This window comes from Apus apus, chromosome 4 (genome assembly GCF_020740795.1).
Source record: "Apus apus isolate bApuApu2 chromosome 4, bApuApu2.pri.cur, whole genome shotgun sequence".
Taxonomy (NCBI): Eukaryota; Metazoa; Chordata; class Aves; order Apodiformes; family Apodidae; genus Apus; species Apus apus.
The window spans coordinates 7207258-7232123 of NC_067285.1; the positions used below are offsets into that span (position 1 = coordinate 7207258).

Sequence of the window (24866 nt, forward strand, 5' to 3'; positions counted from 1 at the left end):
TGCAAAGTTAAGAGGTGATTAATTAAAGTCACTGGTTTCTCTTCTATAGTGGGTATTATTTTTTAATTTTTTTTACCAAAAAAAAAATAAAATCTATCATGGATAGTTTGATCCAGGTTATAAATAATAAAAGCAAAATATTGAAGAAACTGCACTATTCACACATGAATGTGTTCCACAGCTACAGAACTACAGGATCCTCACCACATCCCAGTAAAACAGGTAGGCTTTTCTTTCTATGAGTGGGTTGAGGAAGTCCCAGAAGTCAAGCAGCCTGTGCAGAGCAAAACCTGGATGAAGAGTGAGGACTGACTTCTAGCATTGGTGTTGCCAGCCCATCATGCGTCTTCAACAGCAAAGAGATGGAGCTCCGTTCCACAGATGTAGTCACCTCCAGGTTGTCTGCATGCCCTCCCCCCCTCTCAAGAGCAGCACTTCTGTAGCTGGCCACCATGGGACACATATCAACTCTGGACTGAGTACACATGCCATAAATCATAGAGGAAAAGGAGTGGTTTCAGCCCTGAACAGACCATCAGTGTTCTGATTGATTTCTGGACAGGGGATAATGTGAAAATTTGGTGTCCTTCCTTTCATGTTACAGTTCTTCTGGCCTGCATAAAGGTGCAGCATATGCAGGCATGACAGAAAAGCAGCTGGGTTCATGCTTCTTCTGCCCAGGTCTCTGCTGATGGGTCATATCACAGCAGCCTGCTGTCACAGTTCAGTACTGACAGCCACAACCAAGCTGTCCCTGGCTGCAGACAAGGATGAGACAGTGACCTGGGCCTTGCTTGGACAAGTGCTGAAAAACAATATTCTAAACTGGCTCAGTGGAGGAAAGGACAGAAAAGCTGCTGACAGTCAGAGCTTTGCAAAAGGTGCTCAGGAGCAGTGGCAGGGAGAGCCTTCTGCCTTTTCATCATGTGTCACCTCCTTTTATTATTTAGGAGGTGGGACCCTGTTGGGAAGTACTCCCTGGAGATGCCTTCACCAAGTGTCTCCTGAGGTGTTCAGCCATTTTACAGCAGCTTCTCAGAGGAAATCAGAATAAAATATGTCTCCTGGCCAGCCCAGGGCAGAAATGCCCAGGGACAATTTCATCTCATTGCAGTGGCCAATGTTCACAAGTGAAGGAGAAGCTACTGCTCTTATTTTGGATATACTTTCTTTGATGGCTTCTTTTTCTCCCCACAAAATGAAATCACCTTTTTATACAAACCAATTAAACGGTCCTGGCCTAGCTTAAACGCAATGAAGACAATTTCCATGCCAATAATAAGATAGAGGGAAAAAAACAAGAAAAATTTGGGGTGTTCCAGTTGTGTATCTCCAAATCCAATAGTTGTCAAGGTGATAAAGCAGAAATAAAAGGCTTCCTGAAAATCCATCCTGGTTTCCCACTTTGGAAGAATAGCAGCTGCACAGGAGATGTACACAAAGATAACCAGCACCATTAATACAATGGGCACATCCAATTTTTCTAACTCTTTCCCAATTTTGTCAAAATTCTCAATGACCCTGGACATTGTCTTTCCCCTGGTTAGCTCAGGACACGAGCTCCATCTCTCAATGCTTTTATTTCTTGCCAGTCTTGTGTGTTCATTTTCTCTGGCAATTAACATTTCAAAAATTTCAGCATTGCGGTATTTGATTGGTTTCCCTTTAACACTTGTCTGACTTTTCAGCACCTCCATAATAGTCAAGGGCTCGTTGATGACTACTTTAGACTGTGCTCTGGATTTCAGTTCATCCCCTTTTTTACATGTGAATCCAGAGCAGAGTTTAGAGGCTAGAATTTTAGACTGTAGTTTTCTGAATTCATTGTAAGACTTGGATAAGACAGTCGCCAGGATGTCTCCCATGTCAGTCAGGACTAGGAACATCAGAGGGATGCCAAATAAAGCATACAGCATACAGAGGTATTTTCCAATCCGTGTCACAGGATAGGTATTACCATAACCTTGAACAAAAAACAAAGAGAAGGGAAAGGGAGAGAGAGAAAATTGTGATTTATCAGGTATTCATATCCTCTGAGCTTTTCCTTGTTGTCAATTTTAAAAATCAAGTTTTAGTTCATACCATACCATTCTTTTTGGATCTATTTGAAGCTGTTCATATTTCTGACCCTGGTTACTAATGCAGACATTCTGCTTCTTCAAGCACTTGGAGATTTGAACTTTACCAGTTCTGTTGAATTAACTCTGCCTACCTTACCCACACTTTATTGGCTGTTTAATTTGACTGCCTGACAACAGGAGGCCATTTAGGGAGGAGAAGCAAAAGGTTTGGGTCAGTCCAAGACCTGTGTGCAGCTTCTGTCCTGCTGGAAACCATTACCAGGAAGATTTCCTGACCTGGGCATCTGGGTTAAGAAGGATCCAGAAGACAAGACAGTAAGAAAGGTCTCAGTCCCATGGGTCCCCCTACAGGGAAGCCGAGCTGAGGGTTGAGCTCAGAGAGACAACAGCTGACTTTGGAGATGCTGGGGGATTTCTCACTGGCCTCCAGGGTCTCACAGGATGACTGAGTGACTTCTGGGGATGAAACTTCCTCAGCACTGAGAAGATTCAAATCTGGATAATGGTCTGAATGTTGGAACTGGGACAGCACTATGGATCAGATTGGAACAACGAGACCCTTACTTCAAACTTCGTTTCTTGGCCAAAACTACTTGTGACAAATGGTAAGTCAATAGAAGACTTTGAAATTGTCCCTAGTCCATCAGCTCTATCTCTAATGGCATGTGTTGTATTGACATTGTCTTGGTACTGGCTTCATAGTTGTCACAGTCTCTTCAATGTACTCAGAAAAACAAAGGACCAGGTGAGGAAGCCTACTTTCATCACATGAGGAAATGCATGTTTATCTAGAGCACTAAAGCTGACAAATATCAATTACAGCAAATAGGGAAGAACTACCAGACACACAGACTTTATGGTACATTAAATGGTAGCAGAAGATGTGTCCTTTCCCTAAATTCAATTTGCGTGCTTATATTTCCTTCCTCTAAAATACTGGATGTGAAACTTAAATTGTAGACTAGTGCTTTTCCATTACAGGGGGAGAAAACATCAGCATTATAGTAATTGTATTACATTTTAACTGCAATTTTTCTTCTCATTCTTCCAGAAGACATAAAGCATTTATTCTCTGCCTTCAAAAATATTATTCTCTTCTAGATGACCTTCCAAGGCAGGTATTTAGCCTGTAGGAATATTGGTTCATTTGCTGAGATTTCCTTCATGTTCTTCAGCCATTCATGTTTGCTTTCACTAATGGCTGCCATAGCCTTTGGTCTGATTCCAGCCATGGTTCCTCATTTGCTGTGAGACACTGAAAAACAATTTATTCCCACTGGCTAACTGGGAATGCTCATCCTTACTACTGAAGGACTTGAGGAAGATTAACTATTTATTGTAGTTATTGCACAATTTTTCTTTTTTTCCCCCCTCATTTTCCAAGCATTAAAAATACCTTGTGTGGTTTCAAGAGTTAAAACTTATCTTGAGCTTAAATCTAGCTATCCAGAAATCCAGCCTAGCTGAGACCCATTAGACAACTTCCCTGGGCAGTGCAGAGGTGGCTGTTCAGACCATCAGTCTTCAGACTAGATGCCTTGTTTCTCCTAAATAATTACAGGAAGCTGAGTTGACTCTCACCTGAAGTGATTTGTCAGTCCCTGATACTTCAAATAACAAATCCACCACAATGGGAATAGCCACCTATTGGCAACAAATATTCCAGGCTTCCTACTGATCCCAAACCTCACCTCAAAGCCTGAGGATGCTGTGTTAATGTTCAGTGCCATGAAGGCCAAAAATAATAGCAGTTTAGAAATAACTGTGCTGGATCAGTGTGTGGGGGGACATTTCCAAATTCCCATATCAATGAAATTGGGTAAGTATACCCAGGCAAGAAGGTTTCAACAAGATAGTTTTCCATCAGTTTGCTGAAGTCACAGCTTTCGGTTGAAGTTACCACTTTGAAACCTTCCTAGCTGTTGTGTTCGTAATAAGAAATACTTGCTGGGTTGAGGATTTCAGTCTGCATCTCCAAGATGAGTTTCTGATGACCTAGATGACAGTCTTCAAGCTCAAGAGCTGCAAGGAGCTGCGTTTAAACAGTCGTTTGAGACATCAGAGCTGAGGTTCAAGCCTCTGCTGTGACTTACACACCTGCAAGAGTCTCCGACGTGCTGCAAGTGAACAAATTAACTCTCACACTCCCCTTTGTATAAGCTAAACTCTTTGTCAAGGTTCATTTTTTCTTTGGCATTAAGATGCACACCCTGGCTGGGTTCTTGAGTATATCCTACTGCCATGGAAAGAATGCCTTTGCAATTTGATATAACGCTGTCAGAATCAAAGCTGGGTGGGAAATAATCCCATAGCAGTGCCTGTACCACCAGCATTTGAGAGACAGCAGCAAAGGGATAAAAGTAACTTTGGGAACAAGCATGAGGAGTTGTATTTAGCAGTGCAGAGGGAGTCAAAACCAGAGCAGATGTTTCTATTTGATCTAGGTCCTCCTTTGAAATATGAAGTCAGAATGAAAAATTTCAGGGGTGTCACTTAAACATCTCCGTGTGCTGTTAAGCCAGAGAAGTGTGAACAGCAACAGCATGGCTGAGTACAGACCCAGAGCCTGACAAAGCTGTGTTAAACCTAAATAACAATTAAATAGCAATTAAAAAGCAATATATGCATAATAAATTACCTCTTCCAGTGAAGAAAACATTACTCAGTACAATACATGATAGCAGGAAGAATAAAGTCTGATTGGAAAATGGAGCTTTCTTTTTACTTTGATATAATGTCTGTGTACATGTCACATGTGAGTATGTGTAATAGCATGCATGTAATGATGCAAATAATTAGCATGTGCCATCACTAGTAACTAAATTCGGACTAGTCACTGGGAGTCAGCCACATCTCTGCAATCAGTGTTTGTAGAACCCCCCTCAAACTCATTGTCAATGCTCAGAAGAAAAATTGAAGTTTTGAGGGGTTTGGTTGGTTTCTTGCTTCTTTAATGCCCTGTAAGAAATACATTTGAGAAAGCAGCAATAGCAATTAATTCTGCAGAGGGTTACTTTGCCTCTGAACTTACCCACAGTTGTGAATACTGTGCAGCAGAAAAAGAGTGACCCAAAGAAAGTCCATATATCTTTTGGATTGACAAACCAGTCTCTTTCAGCTGTGTTGAGCAGTACACGGATTTTTTCCTTAAATACCTCCTCATTTTCTGTCATGTTATCTGTTACAGCAACAACAAGAGACACACTGAGCGTTTGCAGACCACGACTCAGGGAGCAGCCAGCCTGTTATTCCAGTGAAGTTTACTCCAGCTGAGGATTTGCACATATTCTTTTAGAAGAAAAAAGCATTAACCTCACTGTCCCCTTCCCCTTGCCCCCCAAAAAATCAGGTGGGTCCAGTGGCTTTGATGAACAAAGAAACAAGGAATAAACGCTCTCTGCTCCAACGAAGTCAAAATATTAAAAAAAATAGGCATAAAGAAGCACTAAAGATAGAAAATTCAACTTCCAGCCTAAATATTCTATTTCATTTTGATTCCCCAGGAGTTTTGTCTTCTTCTGACCCACAGATACTTAGACATATGGGATCAACCGTAGGTGACTGATACAAACTACAGAGGTGGCACTGCCCAGTGCCCTGCAGTGAATCCCCACATCCCTTGTTCCTCCCCCCATACACAAGCTCTGCCTGAAAGGATATTATCTACAGGGAAGCTTGTCCCAAGCACATCATCGTGTCAGCAGAGCTTCTGAAAAAAGTCCAAGCCCATGTATGATCCACAACACAAATCCAGAAGAATTTTTACCCCTTCTCCTCCCATCTGTCCCCTCCATCAGCACCACTGGGTCCGGGGCACACCACCTGCCTCAATCCACGCATCCCATCACCAGAAGGAAGGTAGAGAGGCTCAGAGCTAGGAAAAGGGAGCTGCAAGAGGTTTCCTCTTTTCAGGCAGAAAGAGAGGGACCAGGGCATCTTGCAGTCAAAAAGCACAGCTGAGGAAGACCAGTTATCAGCAGCAGTCAATAATCAGGCAGAGGGAAAATCCCATTTGCAGGTTCAGGTGTTAGTATTTTGAAGGATGGCTCCAAAAGCAAACACATCTCATTCAGAAAGCAAGAGAATTAGTAATTCCGGGTACAGTTAAGTAATTGTGAAATTCCAGTACATACCTGATAAATTTCTGGAGATGTACCACAGACTCTGCAGAAATGTTCTATACTCTTCACTTAAATTGACCTTCCGGTTACCTTCAATGTGGGAAAACATGAGAGCCCCAAGAAAAGCATAGATCACAAGAGACAGAATGAAGCAGGCATGAGGAAACACTGCCCAAAATATTTTTTTACATGCCCTTTTACCTCGCAGAGGCTGTGATGTTGATGCCATCCTAAGGTTGCTTTGTTTGTTTTCCTTTTTAATTTTGTGGAGAAGACACAGCTTTCAGAAACACAGATGAGGACGTAAAAGCTGCATCCTAGAAAAGCTTCTTCTGTGAAAATTAGGATTGTTCTGCCTCAGGCTTCCAGATCACTTGTCTTTATAAGTGAAAACACTACAGTCCCAATGGAAAAGGAGCACAACTAATCAAGGCTTGAAATATTTCTCAGTGGATGATACGCCACCCTATCCCTGAATTACTATTGATCAGCCAGTGCTGTAATGCACACAGATGACCAGGGTTGGAGCCAACTGATGTTGAAAATTTCTTGTTCTGAACTACAGTTTCCCATTGATACAGTGGAAACATTTGCAGCTTCCAGGAGGTAAAGTGCACACTGAAAGGGATGGGTTTCTTTAAAGAGCTCTCTCAGAAATTAACAGGGAAATTTGAACTTAACCAAAAGAAGGGGTTGGCACTAATTGTTTTCACCTCTGGGCAGGCTGTACAACAATTAATTTCTTCTTCAGATGGCTTGAAACATCACTCTGTATGTACCATGTAATCTTTGTAGGGGATTCTTTTGAATTTTAAAGGATTTTTCCCAAAAAAAGAGTCAAGAATGTTTGTCCAGTTTTCACCCAATTGAAATCTTGCTATTAATTAGAACTCCCACTCACCTTAGTAAGCAAGAACTACAGGATCCAGTTCAAGGTTAGGGGTCTTTACCCAACTTTAAAAAGAAAACCTTTCTTTTCAACCATCAATCTAAAGCATCAGAGCAATGAGCAGTATTGCTGCCCTTTACCATGTTAGTCATGGTAGTAAGGGGAGTTGGACTTTACAGAAAGAGGTGTTAAATATTTCATCTCTAGGAGTCTTTCATTAATAATTGAAACAGCCTTGTGTGGCCGTGACCTTCTGAGCTGTATACGAGCGACATGTCCATACTGCAAAGAAATCCTTCGTGGTTACAGTGATTTCTTCTGAGTCAAACTCTCAGTGAATTGGATCACAAGATATCACATGCTCATCAATAGGGAAGCCTGCAGTGCATAAAAAGGGCTTTCAGGGTTAAGGCAGAAATCAGCCTGTTTGCTTGATACTTTTCTGGTTATCTGCCTCATTGACTAAGTGTTGCTTTTTGACAATAGATATATAAATCCTCTTATTGCAGTCAATCTTCTTTTTTTTCCCCCCCCCCATTGACCTGAATCACAGGGTTGGAAACTGCTAATGGTCATGACTAAAGAAAAGCAACAGAACTTCCTGAGAGGTTGTACTTAGAGATAATATTCTTAGGCTTGGTGTCCTTACCAGAGAAGCAAGAGACAGAAGTCAGAGGTACAGCCGGGACACCGACGTGGCTGTAGGCAGTGGGATGGTCCCTGTTGGAAGCACAATGCTGCTTCTCTTGGAGAGTTTTGTAGAGAGTGGGTACCAGTAATATATATCAATTGACAGTTTATTTGGATTTCTAAAGAAGTTGCGACAAAGTGCCTCTCCAAATGTTTTTAAGGGAATTAAGTAGCTATGACATAAAAGAGGAAGTCTTCACAGGAAGAAATAAATTATTAACAGAGATGAACAGAGGGCAAGAGGAAAAGGCAGAGGGAGATTGAAGGTGGAGTTTTGTGGGGTTCTGTGCTGGAGCTCTGCTGTTCTACATGTTTGTAAATTACTGGGAAAGAGGATAAACTGGGAGGTGGCAATGTTTGCTGATGGCATGAAAGGTTTAAGAGCTGTAAGGCTGAGGGCAGGTTGGAACTGTAGAAGGACCTGAAGATGCCGAGCAATCAAATGGCAGATAAAAGCAATGTAGACACACATGAAGTGGAATAAGCAATCCTAACTTCACACACAAAGTGGTGGGCTCTGGGCTGACCATCACCACTCAGCAGCAAGGTCTGGGAGTACAATGTACCAGTACCACAAACACATCAGCCCAACAACTGATCGTGCTGAAAAGGCAAAGCATATATTGGGAATTATGAGTTAAAAATAGACACTAAAACACTGGGCATCTAAATGCTACTGTACAAATGCATGGTTTGCCCATACCTGGAGTAGCCAATGCAATTCCCATGCCCTGGCCTCAGACAGCACATATTAAAACTAGGAAAATTTCAAACAGCAAAGAGGATGACTGAATGAATGGACAGCTTTCACATTAAGAATGATCAAGTAGTGTCCTTGGCCAGGAAATAAAAAACAGTAACTGAGGGAGTATATAACAGCAGTCTTCAAACTCATGGGAGGTCTGGAGACCACAGGTGAGGGGTCAATTCTTCATAACCTCTTTGGGGACCAGAACTGGGAAACATCAAGTGAAACAAGTAGAAATCAGGTTCAAAACAAATAAAACCGGATGGTTACTCATATAGAGGGAAAATTCCTTGCCAAAGGATGCTGGATTCACATGCCTTAAAGAAGAAGATGGAGAGATGTTTAGAATAATGATCATTAAGACCACACTGGGTTCAGTCACCCCTGAAAATAGTTGGCAACTGGAAAAGTGAAGCAGAGCACTCGGCCAAATGGGTCCTGTGTGTAAGGCACTATACTCAAATTTATGCTCTTCTTAAAAAAGTTTTCACTGCCCAGTATGGTAATTCTGACCAAATTTGTCCTGCAATTTTTTTCATCTGCATCTCAGATCTAAACTTCTTTCCTCCACAGCACTTTAAAATCTTCTCTGTCTCCTCCTATACATGGTAGGTCTGCAAAGTATTTCTCAATTCCCAGGAGCTTCTCAGTCATTTGCAGCATCAGGCTCCAAGCTTGAGACAATGAGAAAATTTAATAAAAATATATCCAGAAATGATTTTTACATTATTTGCTTAATCTAACCCATTTCCCGCTATTGCTGTATGACATATTTGAACTTAGTTGCTTAAAAGCAAATCCCACTAACCACAAGTTATTCCAAATTGAGTTACTGGTACTTGTATTTAGAGAGATTTTTGCAATACACTTTTCCTATTTGTGTTAATGGACAGTAAACTTGCACTTTTCCTAACTTCCATTTCTTTGATTAAGGCAAATGTGAGTGCTCTGAAGGTACTTGCTTGAAAGGCAATTTTGTGCCCACAGCTGCAAGGTTTAAGTATTCCACTACAGATATACGCCTGTTAGAATTCTTATTTTATCTGATGTTCCTGGGTTGCAAAGGGTAAACCAAGAAGGTCAAACCAAGAAGGTCATTGTTTGTGCAATGAGAAGGTTTTCAATAATCAGTAAAAATTTTCCTGCATCAAATTGTCTCCCATGTTGTCAAAGACCTGCTGTGTTTACCTCTCTCCTGTGACACACCATTAGATTCACTCTATTGTACTGACAAATATTCAATAGTGTAACACCTTCTCCTTTTTTGAACAAAACCAAAGTGACTTGAAGGATGGCAAATGCCTTATAAAAATAAATAAATAAATAAAATTGCAACAGACTAGTCTGTTTGTTTTTATTTGCATCTGGCATTGATTCTGATGGTAATATCATTTGATAAAGGACTAAGACCTCAGCCTGGCAGTGCTCAGTGACAGTGAATATTAAAAACATCCCATTCAAGATTAGATGTTAACCAGGATCATGGAGGATTTGATCTATTCCTCTATTATATACACCCTGCAAAGTATTTCCAGAATGCACTAACATACCTAAGGTCCCCAAGAAAATGGGTGTCTGTGTAAAGGTGGTATCAGCCCCAAGAGAAAAAGAAAACCACCCCAAACCAACAAAGAAAAAGTAGCAGCAGTAGCTGCACTAAAAAAAGCAATCTCAAGGCTGAGTACACATGAGATTTGATCCCTAGACAAAGACACTCCACCTGGGGATGAAGGCAAGGGGGATGCCAGTGATGTTTCATTGGTATCCGTGAGTATTTTCAAAAGACTCTCTCCACTGCCATCCACCACTCTCACCCATCTGGCTCCTGAGATCAGTCCCTGTGGGATTTCAGCCCAGAGTGGAGCCCAGAAGCAGTGCTGGTCTAAGCCCAGCCCCAAGAAGATACATGACACTTCTGTAGAGCATTTGTGTCCTGCCAAATGAGAGACAGATGCTTCTCAGGCATTCTGCAATTATTTCTCTCCTCCTGACCCCAATCATATTCCCTTGGAGTATGAGTGCCCAATACCTCCTGTTCTTCCCACACTGTCCTTTACACCTTATACTGCTGGAATGGAGAGAGAAATCCACTAATTAGCTGCATAGGGTCTATTGGATACCCCAGAAGAAGGTTTAGATTGCTTTGTATCCATCTTTAAAAGTCTCAGCTTTCACTCGAGTCAAGTGCTTGAGCTTTTAACCTCTGGGAATATTTGAGAGCACTCAGGACTAGCATCTTGACACTATATATAAAGCCAAGTGTATTCAAAGATGCCCAGGACTCTCACCCTGAATAGGAGCATTTCCTATTTCATTCTTTGTTCACACCAAAGCCAAGTAAGTGGCCCCATCATTTCATTTATGAGAGGCAAACACTCTTCATATGCTGCAGGAACAGCCAAGGCTTGGGTAGCCGTCTCTGTTCCCCTTTTTTTTTTCTTTTTTTAGCATGGATGAAGTCACACAGCCAGAAAACACCTTTGATGGGAGTCTTTTTTTGCATAGTGACTAAACTGGACCAGTCTTCTCTCACTCAAAAGCTAACCAGCCACTTCATCCTCTCTCCCTCACTCCCAAACCGTTGTCTGGGGAAAGACTCCACTTGCCCCTCTTCTTTCACCCCTTCCACAAAATCAAGAAACCATCACAGTTGCTCCCAAAATAGGGGAAATATTACCCCTCCTTCCTTAGGGAGCTTGTAACCTCAGCGTTTCCTGTCTCCCAGGGCTTCCTGGGCAGTTGCCCACAGGAGCCAAGGATGCAAGGACGACTGGAGGGCTTGGTTGCAGCAAAGCTTGGGATTCCAACACAGCAGAGCCCCATGGCAGGTACTTTTCCTTCCTTCCATGCACACATCCTGCCATCTGAACCATATGCTAAGTGCAAATACTTTTGGGACTGGGAGGGAAACCTGCTTCTGGACAAGCATCACTCCTCCAGTCCCTTTCTAAAGGGCCAAGGAGAAATCAAAGTGAAACACTGACAGATGCAGTGCAATGACTGTTAATCAGCGTGGGGAAAGCTTTGCAAACAAAGCCTGGGCACCATCACCTCACAGCAATGTGTACACTGCTCTTTTATTTTCGTGACTCCTTTGATTGCTGTGATAACACTTGGGGGGGTTATAACAAATGGAAAGGTTAATATCACAGTGAGTCACCAGTGTAAAAACTCACCGCGAATGAGACCCAGTGCAGGAGCCCTGGGTTTCCAGATAAGCAGAGGGGATTACTGAGGTTCAGCTACATGTCTTATGCCAGAATCTTTACTGAGTTAATGTAGTGAACGTAATGCTAATATAGTGGAGACTATCTCAGCCCAGTAGTTACATTTTAAGGCAAACAAGCTCCCTGTGGTGAGATCAGAAAACTGCTTCTTTGGAATTTAATTAACATTAGAGTATGGAAGATTATATGCTGCATAAAAGCTAAGCATCAAGATTCATGTCAATACAGCAATTTTACACTATTGGAACTGGCAAAAAAAAAAACTTAGATTCAAGATGACAAGTCTACTGTGAGCTTTAAAAAAAAAAAAGTGTTTATCCTTTATTATTATTAATGTGGCACCATATGTATATAAGCAGTTTAAAAGAGGGAAATGTAAAACCTCAAACACAGGAACAAGCTCTTAGCTGTAAATATCCACCAGCACGCAGCTGAGACTGTCTCTGTGAGTGGCACAGACCCTCTCAATTCTCAGCATGTGAAATGCTAATGGAAAAACTATCTACTGATCTTATTTCCAAAGTCGTACAAGTGTTGAGGTAAACAGAACACAGATAAGCAGTCATCCTTTGCAGGCTGTAGTATTGGCCAAGCTTTACTGATAACATTGAGGTCAAACCTGCATTTGGAACAGCTCCAAGGTTATTAAGGACTATTAATCCTCAAAGTACTCTGCTTAGAGTATTTTCTGCCCTCAGCCACCCACGGCACTTTATGAACCACAGGCAGGAGCCTGAAGGATGCTGACAGCCAGACACCTCTTTCTGCTTCCCAGTGCTGGCAGTCGGACTGGACATTGGTTTATGTCAGTGGCTCAGAGTTTCTTGAACCTCAGGCTAAATTTTCCATCACATATTTTCATCCCAGTTTTCCTAATGACACTCTAAGTAATTTCTCTTCCCCTTCTTATGTGTGGAATACTCTTACAATACTTTTAACTCCATTATCCTACCCCTCATTAGTCATTGCGGATTCAAGGGATGGAAGATACTTTCACAGATGGATGTGCCTTGGGACATCACTGAGTTGACACTTGTCTTCATATTTCTTTCAGTTCTGCTAATTTCCTTTAGCTCTGAGCAAGCATACATGAACTTTTCAAACTTTGTCCCACCCATTTTAGCTAATACACCATTAATTAGCTTCTCCTTTGCAATGCTGGCCCTTCAAATGTTTAGAATAGTCATGGGAATAGCTCTTAAGTGCTTTTTAGTGATTCAGTAAACAGCACTTTGCCAGCTTAGCAAAGAACTATCTTTCACTCTTCAAGTGTAATTTCATGTGTTAAATTAGCTTAAGCCACAATTCCTTGGAGATGAGACCCTGCCTGGGTTGATGAGTAAGGCTGCATTATGAAAGTGCCTTCTCAAAATGTTTTGGGTCAGAAAGGAACATAGCTTTGAGATCTGCATGCAAGTTTTTCTTCCACTCTTCTCAAGAAGACAGAAAAACCTTGTAGCACTTCTGAGTGAGTCATCTGGGCCAAAGGTCCTGTGTGTAATGAACCCAGCAGATTAAGAAGACCACATTTCACCCAGGGATAGGCACTTCCCCAGACTGCCTGGCACCCAGGACTGCCCAGCACCAGTGGCACTCGCTACTGCTGCCTGACGCTCAGACTGCCTGCAAAAAGCCATCTAAATGGCATTGACCTTCTCCACCTCTTGGGACCTCTTGGGAATTTGAGATACATGAGCGAAGTAGCTCAACTGCAGGATGAGTATAAATTCAGGGAGGGTTATAGCTTGAGTCCTGCCAGGCAGGCAAAGCCCAGTGGTTACATTACATCCTAAGAGATGGGGCTTTAAGGCAGAGTGAGAGCTGGATGCAAGTTTGGGCTGGAAAGTGGGGACTTGATCTTTTATCTAGATTAAAAGACAAGAGAAACACAGAAAGGAAAGGCTGGATAGTTGACAGAAGCATTTGTATAGATGCTATAAAGGGGTTTCAGACAAACCCTGAAGGTCCTGCACACACAAAGGAAGGAGAAGACAGGACTGGAAGTGACTGCATGTCCCCAAGCAGCAATGTGTGTAGCAGTGCTGGCCACGAGGAGAAGCACAGCCTCCTGAATTCTACAGTACTGGACACCTTTGATCCCCACTGCCCTCCTCATGCTACATGAGAGAAGGTGGAGTGGAGAACAACAGCCATATACCACCTGAGGGGTATGTCCAAGTCCAGGAGTCTGGCTGGAAAGCAAGTGTCCCCATCTCAACGGAGCTGCCAGCAGTCCTCGGCACAGAGCAAGGCCAAGGCTCTTGGCAGGCTGCCTTGTGGATGCTGCTGCCTTTCCCTCAATTTTCTGGCTAACTGCTAATGAAAGGAGAGCTGCAGTGATAGCCCTTCACATGCTGCCCTCCTATGTGCTCTTCAAGAGGTTGTTGCTCAGACTCTCACTTCTAATGCATTGGCTCACTTTAGCTGTTGAGCAGCACATCACTCTTGCCAGCATTTCTCCATCTTTATGCCAGGAATCTCTTCCAGAGTATAGAAGACCTCTCCCTGTGGAGGCATACGCAGAGGCACCAAATATCAGTAGCATGCAGAACAGTGTATGCTCTCCCTGGATCATAGTGTCCTTAAGGAGAAGTTAAAGGAATCTTTTCCCTCACTGAGCCTCTTCACTTCCTGAAGGTTTCTGGTGCCCAGTATGCCCTGAGAAAGAAATATCTGGTCACAGCAATAAAGAAGGAAGGTTAAGAAGCCATCCCTAGCAGCTGGCTGAAATGCTTGCCCCAAAACAGACCCTCATCACATTACACCTGTAGATCAGCTTCTCTGGATGATGAACCACACCTTAAATAGCTCAGAGGCACAGTAGACAGCAAGAGCCCAGAGCTCAGCATCTTGTTTCAACATGTCATGGGTTCCAGTTGCATATAAAGCTTGGAAACACAAGGTTGCTGCTTCTGTCAACTCTGCCAGACCAAAGTCCCCTCAACAAATGTTGTTGCCATAACAATATTGACAGATGTGTCCATAACAAAATTCATGCTCTTTGCCAGAAAAAACACTGCTGTAGAGCTCACCAAGCCAATGGATTGGCTTCAGTACTGTTGGTCAGGCTAATGTCCAATTATGCTTTCAGGAAATCTTGCTGGCATGTAGCACACCACCTCCAAAGGACACAACCATCCTACCAAAGCTACGAAGCCACAGACTCCTCTGCTGTACACAACAGCTAGGCCTAATGAGACCATATTGCCCAAGAAGGGGAGCTGACACCAGGTAACGGGGAGATTTTAATGCCTGGCCCCTCTGTAGTATTGTTTATCCCTTGACAAGGCAGGTGTGGGAACTGCACTCCTGGATCCTGCTGCTCCTGGTGTGGGGTTACAGAGGGTCACAGCTGCTTCACTTCCAAAGCCCAGCTCCTCACTGGATGTCACACACAGGTAAAGGTAGAGAGCCATAGTCCTTGATTTTCACAAGAATGTTTAGTTAGAAGTATTAATATTTAAATTATTTCTGGACATCTAAGCAACTATTTCTTGAGAAAGATGTAGTTCACACTACCTGGGAGCTAACATCTCACTACTTGTGCTCTTGAGAGAGAAAACCCTCTACCAGGATTTTCTTGGACCATATCTGGGAATATTTCTGTTTCATCCATTTCTTCTACACACAGCTGCAGGAAATACTGTATTTTTGGGTGAGATACAATTTCTTACTCTTTTTTTTTTTTTTTCTAGTTAGTCTTCAGGTGCTTTACCTGTTGATGAGCAGTTACTGTCCAGCTTCTCACTTCAGCTGTTCATAATTTAATTTCCAAAAAGTGTCAGTCCAACTATGGGCTAGTCCTTAAGAACAGGATGTAGGGGAAAAAATAATAATTACAATGTGTCTGTTTGTTGCAACTTATTAAATTGAGATACATGTAATATCCTGTCAACAACGTGGGGAGAGTCCAGTGGAGTTCTGCTAAGATGTTTAGGTGTCTGGAGCATATGACAAATAAAGATTCCCTGGAGAAACCTGGCGGGGGGGGGGTGGTGCAGAGAAAATAAGTTTTATGGGTCAACTAATTGCTGCCTTTAAACATCTGAAGAGGGTGACAGAGAAGACCGAGTTTTTTTCTCAGAGTTGCACAGAAAAAGAACAAAAGGAAATTAAAAGAATTAGATACCAAAGGGGAAAAGCACATTAAAAAGTCACTCATTTAAGACCAGAAGAGGGGTCCAGAAAGGCTGTAAAATCTCAGTCCTTAGAGACTTTTAACATTTGCCTGGTTAGAGCCATGAGAAGCCTGATCTAGCTTTGCAGTTAGGACCATAGAGCACCAGAGAGCCCTTCCAATATAAATTCTTCTATAACTCCATGTATTCAAGCACCATGGTATGTTTTGCTGCTTGCTCAGGTTGTCATTAGATCAAATATTCCACAGCAGAGTGGCCACAAGGCCTGCAGCATTATAGCAGCTGTCCTTTAAAACTCCAGCAAGAAGCTGGGTTGAAAAGATCAAAGAGATTCTAGCAGGAACCCTAAAATCCAAAGAGGAAGGATTTGAATTTTTTTTTTGGACCTGCCTCCTGTGGCTGCAAGCCCATATGATGGGCACTTGTAGTTAGAATGGCTGCACAAAAGTGGAAAACACAGGGAAGGAGCATCTCAACCCACATTCAGACCCCAAAAGCATAGGAGGGAGCTCTTCACCCTCACCCATGGCTCTGCATGGCCTGAGCCCTGGTTTCCCAGACAGGGCAGTGCTGGCTCCGTGCACCAAGGCCACCACTGGGCAGCACTGAGTGGCACTGGGCACCAAGGCAACACCAGTGATCACAGGGGCCGGGACCACCAGACACTTGCTTTTGCTTTCTTTGCATATTTATTTCGTATATAAAGTTATTTGACCCAAACCACGGCTTTCCCTCATTTTACCCACAAATTACTACTTCGACTACCTACCCAGCTGTAGGTGGTATCTCCTAACAGCCCTTGGCTAACTCTCATTTGCTAACAAACCTCAAAGATGGAGAAGGATCTCTGGACACATTGAGTCTGGCTGCCAGCAAATGTGATCCCTGTGTCCCATCCAGAGGATGTGGGAAGACAGGAGCATCCCTGTCCCTGCACCCCTCTGCCCAAGGAGGGAACCCATGGCATGGCTGGGGTGCCTGCTGGCAGCAATGATCAAAAAAGGCCAGTCCACACTGGTCACAGATCACAGCAGCACTGAGGGCCAGGCTGGAGTGTCTGCCCCCTCTCCTCTGCTGTCACCCATGCAGAGCATGTCAGCTGTGTGGATATTCCACCTGAACTTCACACTGCATCTGGAGGGGAGGAGAAGATCCCCTTCCATAATCTTCAGCTCTGTTGCTGGGGTCAGGACCCTAGATCCTACTGTTCGACCCAAGCTGCTGCAACACAGCAAACCCATCGTCCAAACTGCTAAAACCTGAGCTGCTCAAAACCCTCTTTCATCCAGAGAGGACCAGACCCTCTCCTAAGTGCTCAGATGGTATACAGTAATTTCTGGTGTGTTAGTTGATGATGTGGTTCTCTGACTACTGCTCTCAGGGGAATAACTGATTTCTTTTCCTTTACTGATTCCTCTATCAGTTGCCTTGGACAGGCACTAGAGACCTGCCAGGGTTTGCTACAGGTCAGTGTTTTAAATCCTGATTCCAAACTGAACGAGGGATTTGCTAAAACCTGCCCAACATTGCAGGCTGGGTGAGGCATCTTAAAACCAGGGGCTTTGCACATAACTGAGCTTTGTTTCCAAACACAGAGGAAGAGGGTTAGCAAAGGACAAACTGAAATTTTCTTCCTGAAATTTTCTTCCAGCAGTACAGAGAACTCTTTCCTTGTGGACAAATATTTACATATGTAAAAGTAAATTATCTGAGGAAGTGCCCTTCACAGTTTGGGACTTTTTTTTGTCCTTTTTGAAATGATCATAATTTCTGTTCATTAATTCGAGACTGAGGGTTTTTGCAGTCCAACACTAATAGCAGAAATATGCCATTTATGCCAATTAAGCATTCAACTTAATGCTTTTATATAGCTGTTTTGTAGCCGAATTTGGTCTCGCTCTGCTTCATTTAAACTCATATAACCCAGTTTAATGGATATGAAAGCAGAATTAGCTTTTTTTCTTTAATAAGGCATTACAGATATTCTAGCTGGACACTCATCACTTCAGTTTCTTGCTTGGCTTCTCTCTTACTTTCCCTGCCCCAGAACTTGCTGCTCTCTGCTGTCTGGTAGGAGGAATGTGCAACACATACAACCTACAACATTACAGTGGGAAATCCCAGACCCGGGCAGAATTATGCTCTATTTTAAATATTTGTTCAAGATGGCTAAGTTGAATACCCAAAAGTATAAAGGCTGCCTCAAGGCTACCACCTAGACACATTCCTTTATGCATTTGCATGGACTCAGTGTCTTTCATTTACATGAAGACATGCTGTACCTGCTTCAGGACCACGGCCTCATTCAGTACCTAAAATGGGCACAGTTCAATTTCTTAACAACTATGCAATATTTATTTTACCTTTAGGTCTGTTTGTCAGAGGCATGTTCTGCAGCAGATCCATGTAGTTCTGCAGCTGTGCTAGGGCAGGAGTCAGATCCACCAAGCCTGGCATCTCCTCCCATCCCGTTTCCAGCACCAGTTGCTTAGGGTGATGGGTGCAAGCACAGGGCAAGAGTGGAGTGATATTTTCCTAGCACAGACTTTTAGCCTCAAGCAATTTGCAGTTCATGAACTTCCTGAGCCAAAGATGGTATCTGTGTGACAAGGAAATAATGCCAAGCATTTCCAAGCCCTTGAAAGAGAGTTCACCGAGAGGAGGCATCTCCTGGGAATACCTCCCTCCAGACCGTGATTGGCTCGTGTGCGTTTTCTCCACCTTCAAAACTGATTTACAGAAGAAATTCTTGGGACACCTGCTCCCAGTCCCCGGCTCCGCCTTCCAGTCCCCGGCCCCCAGTTCCCGGCAGCGGGCAGGGTGCGGGGCGAGGCGGGACCCGCAGCTCCCGGCCGCGGGAGCCGAGGCGGGTCCCAAATGCCGGCGCGTTGCCACAAGAGGGGGCTCGAAGCCCACGGCCGGAGCCCGGCGGGGGCGGGGACGGGGACCCACCGCCCCCCCAGGGCAGAGCAGCGGGAGCCTCCCCGGCCGCAGCCCCCGAGGATGCTGCGCATCTCCCACCCAAATTGTTTCATCTGCTCTGAAACAGAGAGTTTGGGGAGGGGTGGGAAGCCAGGCTGGGGTGGGGGCGAGCCAGCGTCTTTGCAGGGGAGGTTGGGCAGCTGGGACACAGCTCGCTCAGGTGCTGTTGCGTGTTCAGCTGTTGCGACTTGATGGAAAAGTCCTTCTTTGGAAAGCAAGTCAGTAAACGCAGCAGGGACACTAGCACTGGGCTCCTACGAACTTGCCTGGGAATTCCTGACACCAAATAGACACAAAACATATGCGCAGTCGTGTGTTACCTCCCCTTACATCTTGCCTTATGCATTAATAATTAAAGGAGTGACAATGCTGGGTCGGCTGGCCAGACACATGCTCTGAAAGACTTGATCTTCAGCTGCTGTGAAGAGTAGCAAGAGGACAACACAGCAGCTTGAAATGGCTATCAGGTCCACTGCAGGCACTGTGCCATGTGTCTGCTTGCATTTGCTCTCCTGGACATCTCTTTTGGCTTCTTTTTGAGAGCTCTTCTTTATAGCACACAACACTAAAGGGGCAGCCCTTGCTTCTGCAAGCTAGGGAGAGAGAGCAAGAAAGGAAATCTCCAGAGAAATTACATTTTGCAGGTGTAACTATGGCAAACACTTGTCTCTCCCCTAGTCAGGCTGCAGCCATCCAGCTAGTTTGAGGAGTCTCATTTTAACCAGGAAAAAAACTGAGAACCTGATATAATATTAATCTTTCCCCTGAATTTCATCTCTGTCTCCCTCCCTCCTGTCTGATCTCTAGGCTAGTACAGGACAGAGACATCATGCTAGCCTAGACAAACTTTGCCTCGCCTTGCCTAGCTGAAGAGCATCTGCTCTCATGTCCTCCTCACCAGCTCTCCCCTCCATCATGCAGAACACTACCCTGAGCTGCCCCTCTGTCACGCAGAGCTGTGTAGACCCTGTGTTAGTGCCAGTGATGGGGAATCTCTTCATTTCTCCTGCTTCTTTTTCAGTGGGGAAAGGAGCTGGCAGCTGCTGTGACATGCTGCTATGGCATGTCCTGCCCAGGTACCCCAGCTGTGACCCCAGGACATCTCTGAGGGGCAGGGCTTCATGGACATGCAATGATGATGAGCTCTAAGGGTTCTCCACTGGAAGGTACCTGAGTGGGACCACGGCCATCTCCCAAAAGCCACATGAGAACTGGCTCACCCCTGGCTGCCCCAGTAGGCAGGAGCTAAACAGACTCAGCTGGGTCCCTCAAACTCACACTCCCAGAGAAAAAAAAAATCAGCTCCCAGACCTGCTGGGCTAAGCAACACACCTGAATTTCTTCTGAAACACCCTCAACAGGGAAATTGGCTTTTTTCACCTCAGCTGATGTTTAAATGCCTTTCAGCCAGCTCAGTGAGCAGATACCAGCACCCAGGAACAGTACATGTGATTCTGACACACTTTAAGGGCTCAGAGCCCTACCAATGGGTGACATTCAACTCTGTGCAGTGCCTGGGTTAGTCAACTCTGGCTAATTCAATGACCATAGGCTTCTACCTTGCTGTCTGTAAATACTCGCCTATGTCACTAATTTCTTGGCAGCCTCCCAGCACTTCAAGAAGCCAAAGATTAGTCAGTACACATAAAGAAATCAAGTTACAATTTTAAAATAGGCTGGAGAATATACACTTTCTGTCTAGGCTTCATTAAAGATTAGCCAATCACATCCTCTCAGCTGAATTTTTGACTCGAGGTATCCCTGCCAACTACCTTCTGGCCAGGCCAGATGCTGCACCAGATTATTCCTGTCCTAGTAGTGCACAGTTTATTTTCAGGCAGACGTAATACCTTCAGAACTATTCTTTGGATTCTCGCATGAGTTTTAAAATGGGAAAATATATCTATTACTGTGGCAGAAAATAGGAAGGAGGAAAACTTCTAAGAAGTACTGTCCTTTCTGTAGTCCCTCAGCCTGGGATCAGAGCCTCTGAGCCACTATTTCATTCATTTAAAAGAGATCCCAGATGCACTCGGGAAACCCCCAGATGTCACAGATGGCAACACCACAGCATCTGTGTCGGGAAGTGGGACTGCCTCCTTCCCACTTGGCCAATGGCTGGAAAGACGTCCTGCCTCAAGCCGGATGGGTAATCTCTTTTGACATGTGTTCAGCAAACAGAATGAGAGGGAAGGTCTCCTTTTTATATCTGGGACTGGAAACTGGCCTGAGCTGCAATGTTCAGTGGTCTGTCCATGGCAGGAGCTTTGCCAGGGTTCTGCTTTGTGCCCACATCCTGCCTGTTGTGACACCAACATATCCCAGGGACCAAATCCATTTTGGCACGTGTGTGTCAAGGTCTTATGTTGAATCCCTTGGATTAATTTTTTGTTTAATTACACACCTCATACTAAATACTCTGACCATATTGTGAAAGGAATCTAGTTTTCACTGATCTCTTTTCCCTTTTCAACAATTCTGCTGAGTCCCACTGCTGACTCAAGGGCACTTTAGAAATAAATCCAAGACTGAATCTGATAGTCAGTGATGCATCTGACAGGATTGCCTTGAACATGTTTGCCAGCCTTCAAGTCTTTTCAAAAGTACTTCAAATATAGCATTTTCTTGCATATTTTTCCCAACAAACATGTTAATTGTTTGTCCCAGTTGTGCAGATTGCACTGGGGCAGGAGGTGTTCCGATTATTCCTGTTGTTTATGGTATTAGACTTAGACTATTGTTGATGTTATTGTTCTTACTTGTAACATGTTTGTCTCACTAGGACAGTAATTGTGTCAAGCAAGTTGGAGTCCAATCTGCAGAGCTGAATGTTCAGAACTGCAAAAGAAAGGCTCCAATTTTTGAAGCAGTGGGTGTATTACTTCTCCACTTGGATTATTAAATTCTAATTATAGCCTGTTGATCCAGTTACAATGTTGTTTGTAAATCTAAATACAGTTCTCTAAAGCCTGCACTGATATGCATTTTATTTCTTAACCTGTTGATGCTTGGTAAAAAAAGGCCGCTTTGCCTAACAGAGCAGGTGGAGGTTAGCTTGCTGCTGATCAACCTTTCTTTTCCTCAATTGTACTCCTTTGGATATGTTTAGGAATGAGAGTTTAATGGCATGGGTAACACCAAGAATAACCGTGACCAATGTGTTTCACATACTGCCTTGGTACCTGCTGACCCATCAGAGCTGGGGTCAGGAAAAATTTCTCCCTTAGGTAAGACTGCCAGGACTTGTGGGCTTTTTGGGAGGAAGGGAAAGGGTTTGGTTTCCATTCTTTGCTTACCTAGATTACCTCCTACACTGGTAATTCCTTTAGTCCCTTCTCTTCTTTTCCTGAAATGTTTTCTGTGTTTTGGCCTCTTTGACAAGAGACTTCTGGATTGTCACCCCATGTGAGAAGGTGTTCTGTGGGGTGCACTGTGTGTACAGTAGGGTTGATTGAATCCACATACAGTGACTTCGTATCAACTAAGTATCAAAGAGGCAGTCACCTGTGATGGCCGTGATGGAACTCCGTGCCCTTCCAAGCTATTTTATTTCCTCTGTCTTTATAAACATTAAATGCAAGAAAAGCAGAGGAGCCTGAGACAAGCTGGTGTGAACAGACATTTCCCAGGCAATGCTTAGTTTCCAATGGCTGAAATCTCTGCAGCTCTGTGCTGTTGCTGTACCTGCAGCATCCCCCCTCACCTTCAAAAGCAGCGGGGTTCACAGTAAGAAATTACCAAGGTGGATGGTTGCTTGAGTCCAGTCACAACTTTCTATTTTCTTTCAAGCCTTCTTGTGTGCTCAGGCTGCTCACAAACACGTGACAAGGCCTTACCTATGGCACCAGCTGAGTTTCACATGTCCTCAGTGAGGCAACCTGTGGTGGCTTAACTGCTGGTCACGGGAATTACCAGGCACACACTCGGGATTTCCATGAAATCACATAGGGCTCCTCCTGGAGCCAGACACAGCTCCAGACAATGAAGCATCACAATATGTCACAGTAGTGGGAAGGGCTAGAAAGGGTTGTGGGTGTTTTGATGTGGGGGTGGGCAGAATTAACCCAATTCCTCCTTTCATTCTTGTCAGTCAGAGGAAGGAAGGGAGGGAGCTGCCCCTCCTGGTAGGGAATAAAGTGAAGATCTCTGAGAGATTTTCCACTGAGATCCCTGTCCAAGAGTGCTCTGACAGGCACTTGAGATACAGAGGTCTGAGCAATGGGCAGCCACAGCAGGTACTACCCTTCCCCATTACTGCTTTACCATGGACACAACAAGGAAAGTCACTGGGGGTAAAGCCTGTCTCCTCCCCTTCAAATAGCACCTGAGCTTGTAGGCTTGTCCGGGCAAACGTGGAGCAAGGAGTAAAAAAAAGGTTTGAAAGGACATCCCAAGGTCTGGGATGAGGGGGAGAATGTGCTGTTACTTGGAGGGCTGAACTCTTCCATGGACATGTATCCATGTCGAGACGTGCAAGGCAGGGTGGTGCTCCTTCCTGGGAGGAAAACTACTGTTTTCCTGCAAAGCCCAGTGGATTGGCTGGGAAGGCACAGCCGCCGAGTCGTGGGAAAGGCATGCCCGTGGTTGTGCTTGAATCTCTGTGTCCTCTTGAAGGGGACGAGAGGGCTCCATCTCCTTCAAGCTGTCACTGAATCTCGCCAGTGCCCCCACAGAGGTATGAAAGAAACTTCCAACTTGTCAGGTGGCTGCGACTTTAACAAGAGCAAAGCTACGGAGCCTAGGGTCTATGTTAGGGCAGCACCGAGCCTGGATGGAGGGCGAGGGGGTTGCTTCCACTGCAAAGAGTGAGGCAGCAAACCCACCGCCCCGGCTCGGGCAGAGAGCAGGGTGGTACCCTGACTGCTGGGGGTGAGGTCTGACTGGGGCAAAAAGGCTCCTCTTTACCCAGGGGACTGACCGCTGGATCCCTGGGCTCCGTAATCTTCATCCCTCCTGGAAGAGCCTCCTTCCCCCAAGCCCAGTGCACGTTTAATGGGGATAAAGACGCTCTTTTCACTTTTAGGTATTCCCAGCAACTAGAACCTGCAGAGCTGAGGGAAGGTCCCTTTCTCTGCCCCAAGGAGAGGTACTTGCGCTGCTCAAATAAAACCCTACCGCTTTGCCCGGGCAAGCAGATCTCAAAGGAACCCTGAAATTCAACTGGAAAAAAACTGAACCCCGGGGGAGCTCCACTCCCTGCTGTTGGCGCTGGGTTAGGGGAGAAGGTGCCGGTGCCGTCCCCAGCCCGCAGCCGCCGCTGCGGGGCTCAGCGCCAGCCCGGCTGGAGGTTGCCCCTCCGCTGGCCCCGGGCGAGCGGCCACCGGCGGGGACGAGCAGGGCTCGAAGGGAAGTCGAGGGAAGCAGAGAGGCTGCCATCAGGTAGCAGCAGCAAGGCTGTCACCCCTTAAGGCTGGGGTGATGGAAACGTGGAAACGGAAAACGAGGAAGGTGCCGGCTCGGCAGCTCTGGGCCGGCAGCCCCGCCGAGACGGGGCTCCCTGGATGGAGCCACTGCCTCGTCTGAGCCCACCCTGAGAGGGAGAGACCCCTGAACCAGCGGACATCCCCCGGGGGGGTAGCAGCCCCTTGGGGTGCTCCGTGCCCCGGCGATGGTGCGTCTCCAGGACAGAGCTGCCGCCTCGCATAGGCCGGGGTTCCCCAGTTTGGGTCCTCTAATTTGAGTTTTCCAGCTCAGAGGGCTGGGAAAAGGGGCAAGGGAGGGTCAGCTGCTTCTCGGCGCTGCTGCTGGTTTTACCCAGGCATGTCCGAGTAGAAGAGAGGAGCCGCGGGCGGCCCCGGTGACATGGGCACCGGGGGATGCTCACCCCCTGCACCGAGGGCACCCGCGGGCCGTCCCCGACGTGCCGTGCCTGCAAACCTGAGGGATGCCTGTCCGAGACTGGGGAGAAAATAAAGACAATAAATCTAAGTCTGGCCGTGTCGCCCCTCCCCTGGGAAGCGGCGGCTGCACCGGCGGCGTGGAGAAGAGG

At 45.1% G+C, this 24866-nt stretch overlaps 1 protein-coding gene across 1 annotated transcript; it reads right to left on the minus strand.

The window, feature by feature from the left end:
* Window positions 1–1151: 1151 nt before the first annotated feature.
* KCNK18 (potassium two pore domain channel subfamily K member 18) lies at window positions 1152–6431 on the minus strand. Its single transcript, XM_051616717.1, has 3 exons — window positions 6215–6431; window positions 5113–5259; window positions 1152–1963 (listed from the first exon to the last, which is right to left on the minus strand). The coding sequence occupies exons 1-3, from the start codon at window positions 6429–6431 to the stop codon at window positions 1152–1154; spliced, it is 1176 nt and encodes a 391-aa protein (XP_051472677.1).
* Between the last annotated feature and the right edge of the window lie 18435 nt (window positions 6432–24866).